The sequence below is a fragment of the Trachemys scripta genome, chromosome 2, assembly GCF_013100865.1.
Source record: "Trachemys scripta elegans isolate TJP31775 chromosome 2, CAS_Tse_1.0, whole genome shotgun sequence".
Taxonomy (NCBI): Eukaryota; Metazoa; Chordata; order Testudines; family Emydidae; genus Trachemys; species Trachemys scripta.
Window position 1 is genome coordinate 231,230,563 of NC_048299.1, and position 14,172 is coordinate 231,244,734.

General features: G+C 44.1%; 1 protein-coding gene across 3 annotated transcripts in view; it reads left to right on the forward strand.

Annotated features, from left to right (window-relative positions):
- Positions 1–1,539: 1,539 nt before the first annotated feature.
- ZC2HC1A (zinc finger C2HC-type containing 1A) overlaps positions 1,540–14,172 on the forward strand; it is a 54,298-nt gene continuing 41,665 nt past the window's right edge. For all 3 annotated transcript variants that reach the window (XM_034763163.1, XM_034763164.1, XM_034763165.1), the window contains exon 1: positions 1,540–1,604. In XM_034763163.1, coding sequence (XP_034619054.1) covers positions 1,589–1,604 — 16 coding nt within the window. In that variant the 5' untranslated portion in view covers positions 1,540–1,588. The remainder of the gene's footprint in view (positions 1,605–14,172) is intronic.

Genomic DNA, 14,172 nt, shown 5'->3' on the forward strand with positions numbered 1-14,172 from the left:
AGGGACCGCCCTGATGAATGATGTAGAAAAAGTGAATAAGGAAGTGTAATTTACCCCTTCACCTAACACAAGATCTAGGGGTCATCCAATGAAATTAATAGGCAGCAGGTTTAAAACAAACATAAGGAAGTACACAGTCAACCTATGGAACTCACTGCTAGGGAATGTTGTGAAGACTAAGACTATAACAAGGTTCAAAAAATAACTAGATAAGTTAATGGAGAATAGGTGCATCAATGGTGTTTAGCCAAGACAGTCAGGGACACAACCCCATACTCTGAGTGTCCCTAAACTTCTGACAGCTAAACGCTGGGTGTGGATGACAGGGGATGGTTCACTCGGTACACTCTCTCTGTTCTGTTCATTTTGTCTGAAGCATCTGACTCTGGCCACTGTCAAAAGAAAGAATACTGGTCTAGATGCACTATTGGTCTGACCCAGTATGGCTACTCTTATGTTAGCAGTACTTATATCTTCTTCTTCTTCTACAGGTGCACTGAAATTCATTATCAGTCACTAGGTACTTTTCTGATGTCTGTAAATGTAACAGAGCATTGCTAAAACAAATAAAGGGAGAGGACTGAAAAATCTCAGTGAAAAAAGGGGATTCTGTGGTACCATGAATTTCCAGCAGCTTCCCACATTCTGTTCACTCCCTTTGGGTGGGCTGTTAGCACTTCCCACATTCTCTCTAGATTTTTAGCATCTCCAAGAACATTAATCATAATTAATAGATAACATGCTGCTGCAGAGAGATCAGTTGTGTGACGGAGGAAAATGATGTAAGGAGATTTGGGATGGAGTGTATAAGCCATACAGTGGGATTTGAGGGTAGAGAAAGAGTCGATCCAAGGGGACAGAAGAGCATAAGGATGGCCACACTGGGTCAGACCAACGGTCCCTCTAGCACCATAGCCTGTCTTTGGACAGTGGCCAATGCATCAAAGGGAGTGAACAGAACATGGCAATTATCAAGTGATCCACCCTGTCATCCAGTCCCAACATCTGGCAGTCAGAGGGAACTTGGGAGGTATGGGAAAGAGTAGCAATGTACTGAGATTGGGGGCGCAATAAAAGATGTACAGGGATTTGTCGGAGGATTCAGGAGGATGGAAGGTAAATTGGATTTGGGGACAGACTGGTTGCAAGAAAATTGGGGGGGGAGGGCTGGGGTATTTTGGGAGATCTAAGAGATGCTGGGGTATTGGGGAGAAATTAGAGATGCGGGAGAACTGGGGGCCACCAGGGGGATTTGGGAAAGACTTGGAGATGGAGGGGCACTAGAGGCCAGGGGCATTTGGGGAGCGATTAGAGAAGCAGCAGATTGAGGTTTGGGGGGTGGGGTGGCGGCGGGGGTATTTGGGGAGAGCTCAGAGGAGCAGCGGTATGTGGGGAGGGCTAGGCAGAGGGCGGGATCAGCAGGGAGCGCGCCAGGCCCGACGGACGGGGACTCTACCTCCCCCTCCCTCCCGCACTGCGCGCCGCGCCCGGCCGCCCGGGGAAGCCAATGGGAGCGGGGGATGTTAGCGGTCGGGGTGGGGCCGTGTTGCTACAGCAGCGGCAGCCGGAGCCGGAGCCGGAGCGCGCCATGGAGGAGCTGGAAGGTGAAGGGTGGGGCGCGAGGATCAGAGACCGCAGCGGGCCCCCACCCCGGGCCGGGCCTTTGTGTGTGTCCGGGGGTCTGGGCGGGGCGCGGGGGTGGGCCGGAGGGACCGGGGTTCCTGGGGGAGGGGAATATGAGACCTCAGCTCCGCCTTGGGCACCGCATCCCCCGCCCCCTGCATGGAGCCGCGGAGTCGGGATGAGGGGCCTGGCACCCCGGGCTGGCTGGGCTCCCTGTCAGCCGCCTCCTCGTTCCGGGACAGCAGAGCCCGCGGGCCGGAGCTGCTGCCTGCGCCTGGGCGGTGCCGGGCAGCGAGGGGCACTCTGCCCGCAGCGGGGATTGTCCGCGCCCAGGGACACACACAGCAGAACAGCCTGGTTTCCTACCACTCAGAGCGACTTAACATCCGCCGGGGTGGCACCTTCCCCCCGTGAGTGCGGTTTGGCAGCCAGGCTGCGGGTGCTCTTCTCAGTAGCCAGGTCACCCCCTGCTCTCTCTCTTCCCCCCCAGTGACCCTGTCGGGCCAGTGCTGGCTTCACAACTGAGCGCTCAGTGTTTGTTTCTAGTGTTTAAACATACAAAATCTCAAAAGTGGAGCAAGCCCCTGATTATCTCTGAAGCCTTTCAAGTTCCCAACATAAGGCTCCACCTTGCTGATGTGCTGCAGCTGGCTGATGGGGATGACTACAGCATTGTTTTAGGTGGTGCGAGCATCCTTGTCTGTCTGCTTTTTTTAACCAGAGGATTGTGCTGGATTGTATTAAAAGCTTTAAGTACTCACTTTGCGATTGCCACAGGCTAAATATTTCTCAGATATTGTAAATGGTTGATTATGCACTGGGCTACGCTACAAACATATGTTGATATAACTATGTCCACACTCCTGAGCAACATAGACTGAACTAACCCCCCGGTGTAGACAGCGCTAGCGCTATAGTTACTGCTTCTTGGGAAAGCAAAGTACCTACACCAATAGGTAGTGATCAATGGCTCCATGTCTAGTTGGGAGCCAGTATCAAGCGGAGTGCCCAAAGGGTCGGTCCTGGGGCCAGTTTTGTTCAATATTTTCATTAATTATCTGGAAGATGGCGTGTGTTGCACCCTCAGCAAGTTTGCAGATGACACTAAACTGGGAGGAGTGGTAGATACGCTGGAGGGTAGGGATAGGATACAAAGGGACCTAGATAAATTAGAGGATTGGGCCAAAAGAAACCTGATGAGGTTCAACAAGGACAAGTGCAGAGTTCTACACTTAGAATGGAAGACTAGGGACTGAATGGCTAGACAGCAGTTCTGCAGAAAAGGACCTGGGGATTACAGTGGACGAGAAGCTGGATATGAGTCAACAATGTGCCCTTGTTGCCAAGAAGGCTAACAGCATTTTGGGCTGTACAAGTAGGAGCATTGCCAGCAGATCGAGGGACATGATCATGATCATTCCCTTCTATTCGGCATTGGTGAGGCCTCATCTGAAGTACTGTGTCCAGTTTTGGCCTCACACTACAAGAAGGATGTGGAAAAATTGGAAAGAGTCCAGCGGAGGGCAACAAAAATGGTTAGGGGGCTGGAGCACGTGATTTATGAGGAGACGATGAGGGAACTGGGATTATTTAGTCTGCAGAAGAGAAGAATGATGGGGGATTTGATAGCTGCTTTCAACTACCTGAAAGGGGGTTCCAAAGAGGATGGATCTAGACTGTTCTCAGTGGTACCAGATGACAGAACAAGGAGTAATGGTCTCAAGTTGCAGTGGGGGAGGTTTAGGTTGGATATTAGGAAAAACTTTTTCACTAGGAGGGTGGTGAAGCACTGGAATGGGTTACCTAGGGAGGTGGTGGAATCTCCTTCCTTAGAGGTTTTTAAGGTCAGGCTTGACAAAGCCCTGGCTGGGATGATTTAGTTGGGGATTGGTCCTGCTTTGAGCAGGGGACTGGACTAGATGACCTCCTGAGGTCCCTTCCAACCCTGATATTCTATGATTCAATAGGAGAAGTTTGTACATAGCATTTCCACTAAGCATTACAGTTCTGTAGCAGCATTTTAAGTGTAGACAAGCCCAAGCCTTGTGGAATATTTGCACCTTTTTATCTCCTACGGCTAGATTAATGCAAATAATATTTTTGTGGGGTTTGTAGCTTTTCACAGATAACAGAGGTAAGCAAATAACTTCACTAATGCAAGAGTATCTGACATCTGTAAAAGTTTATAATTTTTAATGTTGCTAAAAATAACATGAACAGAACTGTTTTGTGTAAATATCTGTAAATGATCATTTAAAAAAGCATTCATACTTTGTTTGTCATAACCAATTGAGTATTTAAGATAAGAATGATATGGGCAATCTAACCTCCTCTTCTTTTCACTTCTACTTCAAAGAACTAAAGCAATTAAAATAATTTTTATTGTATAGCAATTTTTATCTTTATAGCTAGGCAAGTCAGTCAATTGATTGCCTATTACTTGATCATGGTCAAATATTGTGAAATTTTCCAACAAGAGGTAGGCAGTGGCCTACCTTTTTGATTCCATCATGATGCCATTCTTTCATTTTTAGAACTTCATTTCATTGTGCTTCACATTTTTCTGTGTTATAATAACTCAGGCCTGGTCTACACCTAAAATTTAGGTTTACCTATCTTTGTCACTCGGGGGTGTGAAAAATTCACACCTCTGACAGACCTTGTTAATCCAGCCTAAGGCCTGGTGAAGATATTGCTGTGTCGAAGGAATAATGGTTCTATTGATCTTGTTTCTCAGGGTGAATTTACTACAGTGATGAAAAAACCCCTTCTGTTGTTGTAGCTAGTCTCTACACTACAGCGGCATAGCTGCAGCACAGCAATTGGCCACTGTAGTGCTTGTAGTGTAGACACATCCTCAGTTAAGTAACTTATTTTTTGTAAGTAGGCAGAAGTATATATCTAAAGCCTATTGGAGACCATATAGTCTTATTTCAGAGTAGCAGCCGTGTTAGTCTGTATCTGTAAAAAGAACAGGAGTACTTGTGGCACCTTAGAGACTAACAAATTTATTAGAGCATAAGCATTCGTGGGCTACAGCCCACTTCTTCGGATGCATATAGAATGGAACATATATTGAGGAGATATATATACACACATACAGAGAGCATGAACAGGTGGGAGTTGTCTTACCAACTCTGAGAGGCCAATTAAGTAAGAGGGAAAAAAAACTTTTGAAGTGATAATCAAGATAGCCCAGTACGGACAGTTTGATAAGAAGTGTGAGAATACTTACAAGGGGAGATAGATTCAAAGTTTGTAATGGCTCAACCATTCCCAGTCCTTATTCAATCCTAAGTTGATTGTATCTAGTTTGCATATCAATTCCAGCTCAGCAGTCTCTCGTTGGAGTCTGTTTTTGAAGTTTTTCTGTTGTAAAAATAGCCATGCGCAGGTCTGTCATTGAATGACCAGACAGGTTAAAGTGTTCTCCCACTGGTTTTTGAGTATTGTGATTCCTGATGTCAGATTTGTGTCCATTAATTCTTTTGTGTCGAGACTGTCCGGTTTGGCCAATGTACATGGCAGAGGGGCATTGCTGGCACATGATGGCATATATCACATTGGTAGATGTGCAGGTGAACGAGCCCCTGATGGTATGGCTGATGTGATTAGGTCCTATGATGATGTCACTTGAATAGATATGTGGACAGAGTTGGCATCGGGCTTTGTTACAAGGATAGGTTCCTGGGTCAGTGTTTTTGTTCAGTGATGTGTGGTTACTGGTGAGTATTTGCTTTAGGTTGGGGGGTTGTCTGTAAGCGAGGACAGGTCTGTCTCCCAAGATCTGTGAGAGTGAGGGATCATCTTTCAGGATCGGTTGTAGATCTTTGATGATGCGCTGGAGAGGTTTTAGTTGGGGGCTGAAGGTGACAGCTAGTGGTGGTCTGTTATTTTCTTTGTTGGGCCTGTCTTGTAGGAGGTGACTTCTGGGTACTCGTCTGGCTCCGTCAATCTGTTTTTTCACTTCAGCAGGTGGGTATTGTAGTTTTAAGAATGCTTGATAGAGATCTTGTAGGTGCTTGTCTCTGTCTGAGGGACTGGAACAAATGCAGTTGTATGCGATGGTCACATAAATACCACCCTATACCGGAAACCTACTGACCGCTACACTTACCTACATGCCTCCAGCTTCTATCCAGGACATGCCACACGATCCATTGTCTACAGCCAAGCTCTAAGATAGGATTTGTCATAGAATCATAGGACTGGAAGGGACCTCAAGAGGTCTTTTAGTCTAGTCCCCTGCACTCAAGGCAGGACTAAATATTATCTAGACGAGCTTTGACACGTGTTTGGAGATTTTAAAGAGCAGATTAGACAATGACAGAGATTCCACAACCTCCCTAGACAATTTATTCCAGTGCTTAACCACTCTAACAGTTAGGAAGTTTTTCCTGAAGTCCAACCTAAACTGCCCTTGCTTCACTTTAAGCCTATTGCTTCTTGTCCCATACTCAGACTTTAAGGAGAACATTTTTTTTCTCCCTCCTCCATGTAACAACATTTTATGTACTTGAAAACTGTGATGACCCCCCCCATCATCTCTTCTCCAGACTAAACAAACCCAGTTTTTCAATCTTCCCTCATAAGTCATGTTTTCTAGATCTTTAATCATTTTTGTTGCTTTTCTCTAGACTCTCTCTAATTTGTCCACATCTTTCCTGAAATATGGCACCCAGAAATGGACACAATACGCCAGCTGAGGCAGAATCAGCGCAGTGTAGAGTGGAAGAATTACTTCTTGTGTCTTGCTTACGACACTCCTGCTAATACATCCTAGAATGATGTTTGCATTTTTTCAACGGTTTTACACTGTTGACTCATATTTAGCTTGTGAACCACTATGACTCCCCAGATCCCTTTCCACAGTACTCCTTCCTGGGCAGTCATTTCCCATTTTGTATGTGTGCAACTGATTGTTCCTTCCTATGTGGAATATTTTGCATTTGTCCTTATTGAATTTCATCCTATTTACTTTAGACCATTTCTCCAGTTTGTCCATATCATTTTGAATTTTAATCCTATCCTCCAAAGCACTTGCAATCCCTCCACAAACTTTCAGTGTACTCTCTATGCCCTTATCTAAATCACTGATGAAGATATTGAACAGAACTGGACCCAGAATTGATCCCTGCAGGACCCTACTCAATATGCCCTTCCAGCTTGACTGAACCACTGATAACTACTCTCTGGGAATGGTTTTCCAACGAGTTCCAATCAGTTATGCACCCAATTTAAAATAGCTCCATCTAGGTTGTATTTCCCTTACTTGTTTATGAGAAGGTCCTATGAGACAGTATAGAAAGCCTTAATAAAGTCAAGATATACTACATCTACTGCCTTCCCCCATATCCACAAGGCTTCTTACCCTGCCAAAGAAAGCTATTAGGTTGGTTTGACATGATTTGTTACTGACAAATCCATGCTGAGTGTTACTTACAACCTTATTTTCTTCTAGGTGTTTGCAAATTGATTGCTTAACTATTTGCTTCATTATCTTTCCTGGTACTGAAGTTCATTAAGACACTTGAAAGATTATGTCTGTTGTGTTCACTCTTAAAGTACTGCTGTAATTCTTAAATATGATCCTGGTGTTTGAAAAATGAGTACAACCAAAAGATGGTGTCTTATGCTTTATCAAATGATGCCCTTTTGGGCACTAAAAAACTCATTAATAAGGCTAAGATTTTGTCATGGATATTTTTAGTAAAAATCACAGACAGGTCATGGGCAATAAAGAAAAATTCACAGAAGCCCGTGACCTGTCCCTGACTTTTACTAAAAATATCCATGACAAAATGGGGAGCTGCTGAAGGGGGCCTGGCTGGGAGCTCCAGAGGCCTCCACCACCTGTGGGGGTCTCAGAGCTCCAGGGTTCCTCTTCCCCCATGGTGGTGGGAGCTGCGAAGGCTGGCCAGGAGCTGTGGGGTCCCCCACCATGTGGCTTAGAGCCCCCCCAGTGCCCGCAGCGGCCGAGAACTGCGGGGGCCCCCCCCGCCATCCACAGTGGTCAGGAGTTCGTGGGAGCAGCGGGGGTCCCTGCTTCTGCCCACAGCGGCCAGGAGCTCCAGGGGTTCCCCCCTCTGCGATGGCTGGGAGCTCAGGGGGTCTCCCCCAGCTGCCTGCAGTAGCCAGGAGTTCCTGGGAGCTGGGGGGGGGCTGCTGCCATTTGGGAGGGGGAGCTCTGGAGTTCCTGGGAGCTCCGGGGTCACCCCTGCTGCTCACGGAGGTGGGCAGCTTCAGGATGCCACGTGCAGCGATGGGGAGCTGTGGGGGGCGCCCCGCCGCCCACGGCAGCCGGGGTAGAGGGAGTCCCCCTGCTGTCCACAGCGGGGAGTTGAGGGGTACCCCTGCCAGGAGCTTGGGGGGCATCCTACAGCTCCCAGCTGCCTGCCATCTGACATCGCGGAGGTTTTTGTAGGTCATGATTCCGTGACTTCTGCAACCTCCGTGACAAAATCGTAGCCTTACTCATTAAACCTTTCTCACAAATACTTCTATGGCCAGATTCTGTCTTTACTTACCCCTATGGCAAATTTGCACCTTCCTAATTTGTGAGCCAATTGGGGGTTTCATGCAGTGTTAATCATGGCAGAGCATTGCCTACTGTCCTCTCCATCCAAACTAGTTTGGGGTTAACCTGAAACAAAAATGTTTCGAATTTTTCAGTGACTTGGAAAAAGAATGATTTAGTCTGAACAAAATATTTCATTTTAGAGTTTTTTAATTTGTGTTTTAAATGCAGTTGAACCAAATTTCAAAATGAAAAGTTTTAATAAAAACTTTGTTGTTTAATAACAACAACAATCAAAACATTGTATTTAGAAAATATCAAAACAAGAGTTCTGATTATTTATTTATTTGCAGAATTTTTTGTTTTTTTCCCCTACTGAAAACATTTGGCAAATTTGGGAAATGTTTCAGTTGACTCAAAACTGCATTTTTCAGTGGAAAAAAGTGTTGGCTGAAAAATTCCACCAGTTCCATCCTGACTAGTTGATTCGCGAGTCTACCAAGGCTATCCACATTCCATGTATGGGAAATCAATTTTGGGAGTTGAAAGGTGTAATATATCCCATGTTTACAAAGCAGGCCTTTTTCTCAATCCTGGATACCTTGTTTGCTGAAAAATAAAACATTGCTCTTATGGCATGAAGCTTATTTTCTTTATGAACACTCTAGGTTGATGTGAGCACACCAAAAGGTAGCTTAGATATTTTAAAAAAAATTGAGTTGTGACCTTGTAAACTTTCTTATCTCAAATAATTTTAAAGACTAATTTTCCCGGAACTGTGAAGAATAAATTCAGTCACTTCTTGACTTGTCACTGTTGTGCATTTCTCTTAAGTGAATCAGTCCAGTAAGAAGCAAATACTTTCTTTGTTTTTTTCTGTTTCAAAACACGCACTAAAATGGCTTGTATTTGTGTTCCAACAGTTGCAGGGTAAACATAGGTAAACAAAGCTTTTATTTACTTGAAAGGACAGTGCCAGCTTAAGCTGTACTTCTTTGGGGTGTGATGACATTAGATCTCACAATTTAAGGATCAGGTCTAGTCAACATTTGTATGGAGGGTAGTCTCCAAGGAAAATTGTGGGACAGAAAGTACTGGTATTTCATTAGGTAGCATTTTCCCTTTTAAGACATTACTGAACTAGTGACGCAATGTACTGGTGTTGGAGGTGCCATCTTGGATTAAATGTAAAATTGTGGTAAAAATTCTGGCAAAGTTCTCCCATCCTTGTAACTTGCTGCTTCTAACAGTCATCTAAAGCTTAATATTGTAATCTGTAAGATGCACCTGTTTAAACTAGCTTTAAATCAATCAACGAGCAGGGAATTTTCTGATAAGGAGTGCAGGGGGCTGATTGGGTAAGTTGGAGAGTATTTTAGAATATGTGACTATATTGATTGAATCTTAGAGCAATGTTCATAACATTCAAAGGGCTTATCATATTTCTTGTATTGTGATTACACTCCTTAAGACATTTATTTAGTGAAATTGCAAAATAAATCTTCTCTATGTGACTTCTAATTTCCTTGGAATTCACTTCTGGCTTTCTTTTGAAATGACATCTAGTTCCATTTTTACTTTACTACTTTCTGAGCTGGTTCTGAAGAACAGTCTTGGAACTTTTAGACTGGCTGTAGGAGGGTCAGGGCTAAAATATATTAATTAAAGTGACAAAAGGTGACAAGTTTTTAAAAGCTAATCTAAAACTTCCTAGCTTTTCTTAGTTATTGTGGAATCTATTTACTGATTAGCTGTCTTCTTGAGAACAAATCTGGTTTTGTTAGCTTATTGTTAATTTTTTAAAAACTTACTTTTTGAAGACAGTATAAGACCTGACTTTTAGAGGTGCTGACTAAGCTCCCGGTAACTTCAGTTGGAGTTGTTTATGCTCAGCACTTCTTAAAAGAAGGTCCAAACTTCTTCACAGTCATAGATGGGAGTAGTGTTTGGCAGAACCCTATTATCAGCTAGGGAGCAAAAAGATTTTTATAATGGACTTCATAAAATGTTTTATGAATGCTGACATGCTTGCAATTCAAGAATTCTTCTGCCACCTTGAAGGGGTACTATCAACTTTAAACCTCATTAGATTTCAAGTATTTTCAAATATGACACTGGCCCCTGAATCCTCTTCCAATTTTTATGGTTTTACAATCATGTTTTCCTTTTTAAATCTTTCCCTCTTTCTGTTGCTGCGTGAAAGACCCACACAAACATGAGAGGCTGTATGTACAAGAGAAACAACTAAATTGACAAAATGCTGTCAAATGCACAAAGCTTTTAAAACATAATCCAAACTTATTGGGAAGTTCATGGGTTAGCTGCTTACAGTTAAATGAAATAACACTTGCAAATGCATAAATCTCTTTTGAGATATACTATCTTTAAGCATCCAAGGAGTTACAAGATTTGGACCATTGAGAGAAAATGAGTTAGCAGAGGTAAATGACATCTTCTGTAAAACATTTTTAAACCATCAAAGTTTTTCTTAAAGTTTGAAGGCCTTAGAGTGCTTATAGAAGAAATTATTTTCAATAAGAATTTTGTAAGGGTTTAATTAAGGTTTTTGTCTATGAATGTGGAGGGGGTGGGCAGAAAGCCCATTTTTATGGCTTAGTTTTATAACTCTGACACAACTTATTAGTAATGATTAGTACAGTAGTGTCTAAGGGTCAACCGAGGATGGGGCCCCAGAGTACGAGGCACGGTACAAACCAGACTAGTAGATAGTCCCTGCCTACTAGTAGGGATCCCCTGCCTCATTCATTACACACCTTTTGATTTCTCCAAGAGATGAAGCAAAGGTTCTTCAGACAACAGTCTCCTTTACTACAGAACCATGACTCATCCCTAGTGCAGAGCCATCCTTTGCACCCAATAAGGCAGGGGTCATATGGAAAAACTAGTATGTATATTTAAAGTCTTCATCATAATGCATAACAAGAGGATGCAAATTAAGATTGCACAGGAAACCTTAATTCTAGCATTTCCTAACGTCTGAATGCTTGACTTTGCAATCTTAATTATATTCTTTTAACACAGCTATTTTTTGTATAATTTTTTAGATTTGTAAAAAGGCAAACTGAAAAAAAAAACAACAAATCCCATCAGGTGGCTTCATATTGACACTCACATAGTTCCTCAGTAGGGTGGAACCTTTAAATGTGTTGCACAGACGTCTGCCACTTCAGCTAGTGGAATAAAAGATAACAATAAATAGTAGGTGGTCATCCTCTGTGAACTAACACCAGAAAACAATGAGACTTTTTATCAGTGAGTAGTACACACATTTGCTGACATCAGAGGAATGGTGAGATCTTGGGTTGCATTCCAGGCTCTGGAGGGGAGTATATTCTAGGGAGCACACTCTTCTGCCTGTTCCCCCGCCAAGGTTGATGCCTTCTGCTCTGTCTCTTCCAACTTGTCCCTGCCTTGCTCCTGGTCCCTATCCCAGTCTCCACTCCTCAGGCTTCTTATCTGTGACAATCTCCTTGTCCTTCCAGTCCTAGCCTTCTGCTCCGGCTTCCTTTCCAAGTATGGTCCCTTCCATTCCCAGTCTCTTTGCCCAACCAGTCCCAGTGCCCTCTCACCTTGACTGCTTGTCCCCAGTCTCCTTGCCCACCGAGTCCCAATTCCTCACCTCTTGGCTCCTTGTCTGATCTGTCTCTCCCCATCTTCCTTTCCCCCCCTCCCACAGGTTCCCTGTCACAGTTTCTCTCCAGTCCAGTCCATTCCAGTCTCACTCTCACACACTGAGGTGTAGGTTGTGAGATCTAGTGGTCAGAGCAGGAGTCTGTCCTAATGGTTGGAGCGCAATCAGAGGGCAGAACGGGAGGCGTGGTCAAGAGACAAGTCAGTGGTTGGAGCCAGGAGTTAGGAATCAGGAGTTCAGAGGTAGGCATGGACTAGGGCCGTAGTGGAGCAGGCAAGCGGTGGAGCAAGGCTTGTAGCTCATAGGATTACTTTGCTAGCTATTAGATCCTACTAAGCCAGCCAGCCGTATGAAATAATATGTTTCTTTCTGAATTAATCCATTTCATATACAATTCTTATATTTTATCCGTTTTAATTCCTATGAAATTAGGATGTGTTGAGGCATATGATATGTGTTTCCTAATAATTAGGCATAGAATAAGTTTTGCTGAAATGCAAGAAGCCTGCCAGCTTGTATCCGGTAAGATCCGCTAAATAGCTAAAAATATAATCAATTAAGGGTAAGTCAGCATAAAAGCCGGCAACCTTTGGCACAGATAGAAAGGGTCCCTAAACTTTGGGGAACCAAAGGGAGGAACTACACACAACAGTGAACAGATTTATCGGGCGTTTGCAACCGGTTAGTAACCGCAGGGTATACCACAAACCTGGAAGTTGCCAAGAAAGCCTAGGTTGGCAGTTTTTGGAATAAAACAATCCTTATTAATATGTAGAAAGGAAGTGTCATAATCCACTAACCTATAGGATAAGGGTACCCATACATTTTGGAAATAAGATTTGGGTATAGTAGGTTGGGTCTCAATTACATAGCGTCAGGATCCTATAACACACCATGTAAGGATATCTTAGGAAGCTCTTCCTTTTCTTTGTTCTCCTATATTCTATAGACTTTTTTATCTACCTATCATTCTATCTTCTATTATGCTATCAGCTCAGCTTGTGTAGTATAGTATAACTACTGAACATTCCTAACTACTGGGGAAGCCAGAACCATTGGGTTATCGGGTATGCCAGGAGTAAGGCTGGTCCTTCACCTCCTATTACCGGGTCCTCAAGGAAGGGTGTGAGTATGTTAGGTTAAGGTACTTACAATAAAAATGTTACCACCAGGAGTTTGGGATTCTTTTACTGTTTTGCAGTCATAAGTTTCATAGCATTTATTATTTTTTTGGTAATCTCAATAAAGTTTTTATCAATTTGATATTGTCCTCAGTGTAAGTGTTTTTGCCAAGCACCCTGAGAGTCCTTTCCCAATATAGAACTGTCTGAGTTCTCGGACCCTGTAGTCTGAATTGGACAAGAACCTATAAATCTTCTGGTCAGATGCAATCAGTAGTGAGCCATAACATATAACTCCTAAAATTCAGGTCAACAGGCTGGACAGGAAGCAGGCCCGGCACACCTGCAACTGTGGAATGCATTGAGCACCCACTGTGCTGCTGCTGTTACAGTGCTTAAATGGTGATCTGTTGGCTCTTCTGACCAATCGTGGAGCACAGTCACTTATTGGTCCCAGTGAGCTTATTGGGTTTCTAGGCAACTAAGCAGCTGGGTTCCTGACATTTACTAGCAATTTGTCCCAATATGTTCTTTTCCCTTTAATTGTTGTTCCATGCCTGGGAGGAGCCAGGCATTGGAACTGAGGGGAGGGAGTCTGTTTCTTATTTGAGTGCTTGCTCATATTGATTCCAGTTAGGTGTGTGTGCGCCGCGTGTACGATCGTCAGAGAAATTTTCTACCCTAGCAACACCCAGTGGGTCGGCTGTGGAGCCCCCTGGAGTGGCGCATTCATGGTGCTGGATATATACCTCAGCCGACCCAGCGCCCCCTCAGTTCCTTCTTACCGCCCCTGACGATCGTTGGAACATTTGGAGCGTGGCATAGCTGTTCTCCACTCTCCCTAGCTTATCCTGTAATTCTTATAGATAGTTGTAGTTATAGTTGTAGTATATTCTTAGATTGTTGTTAATAGTTCATTATTTAAATAGTTGTAAATAGTTAGCGGGGGTTAAGGGGGATATTTTCCCCCCCTTTTCCCCCAGTGCATAGCCGGGCTCATGCCCAAGGCTCCTGGCTTTAAGCAGTGCGCGTCCTGTGCTAAGCCTATGCCAACGGGAGATCCACACGACTCGTGTCTGAAGTGTTTAGGAGAGTCCCACCAGACAGATAAGTGCAAAATCTGTAAGGCTTTCAGACCCAGGACTAAAAAGGAGCGGGACTTTAGACTCAAGCAGCTCCTCATGGAGGCGGCACTTAGCCCAGGTCCTCCCTCGGCGCGCCAAGTTCCAGCACCGAGCGCCTTGGTGCGCAGCAGCCTG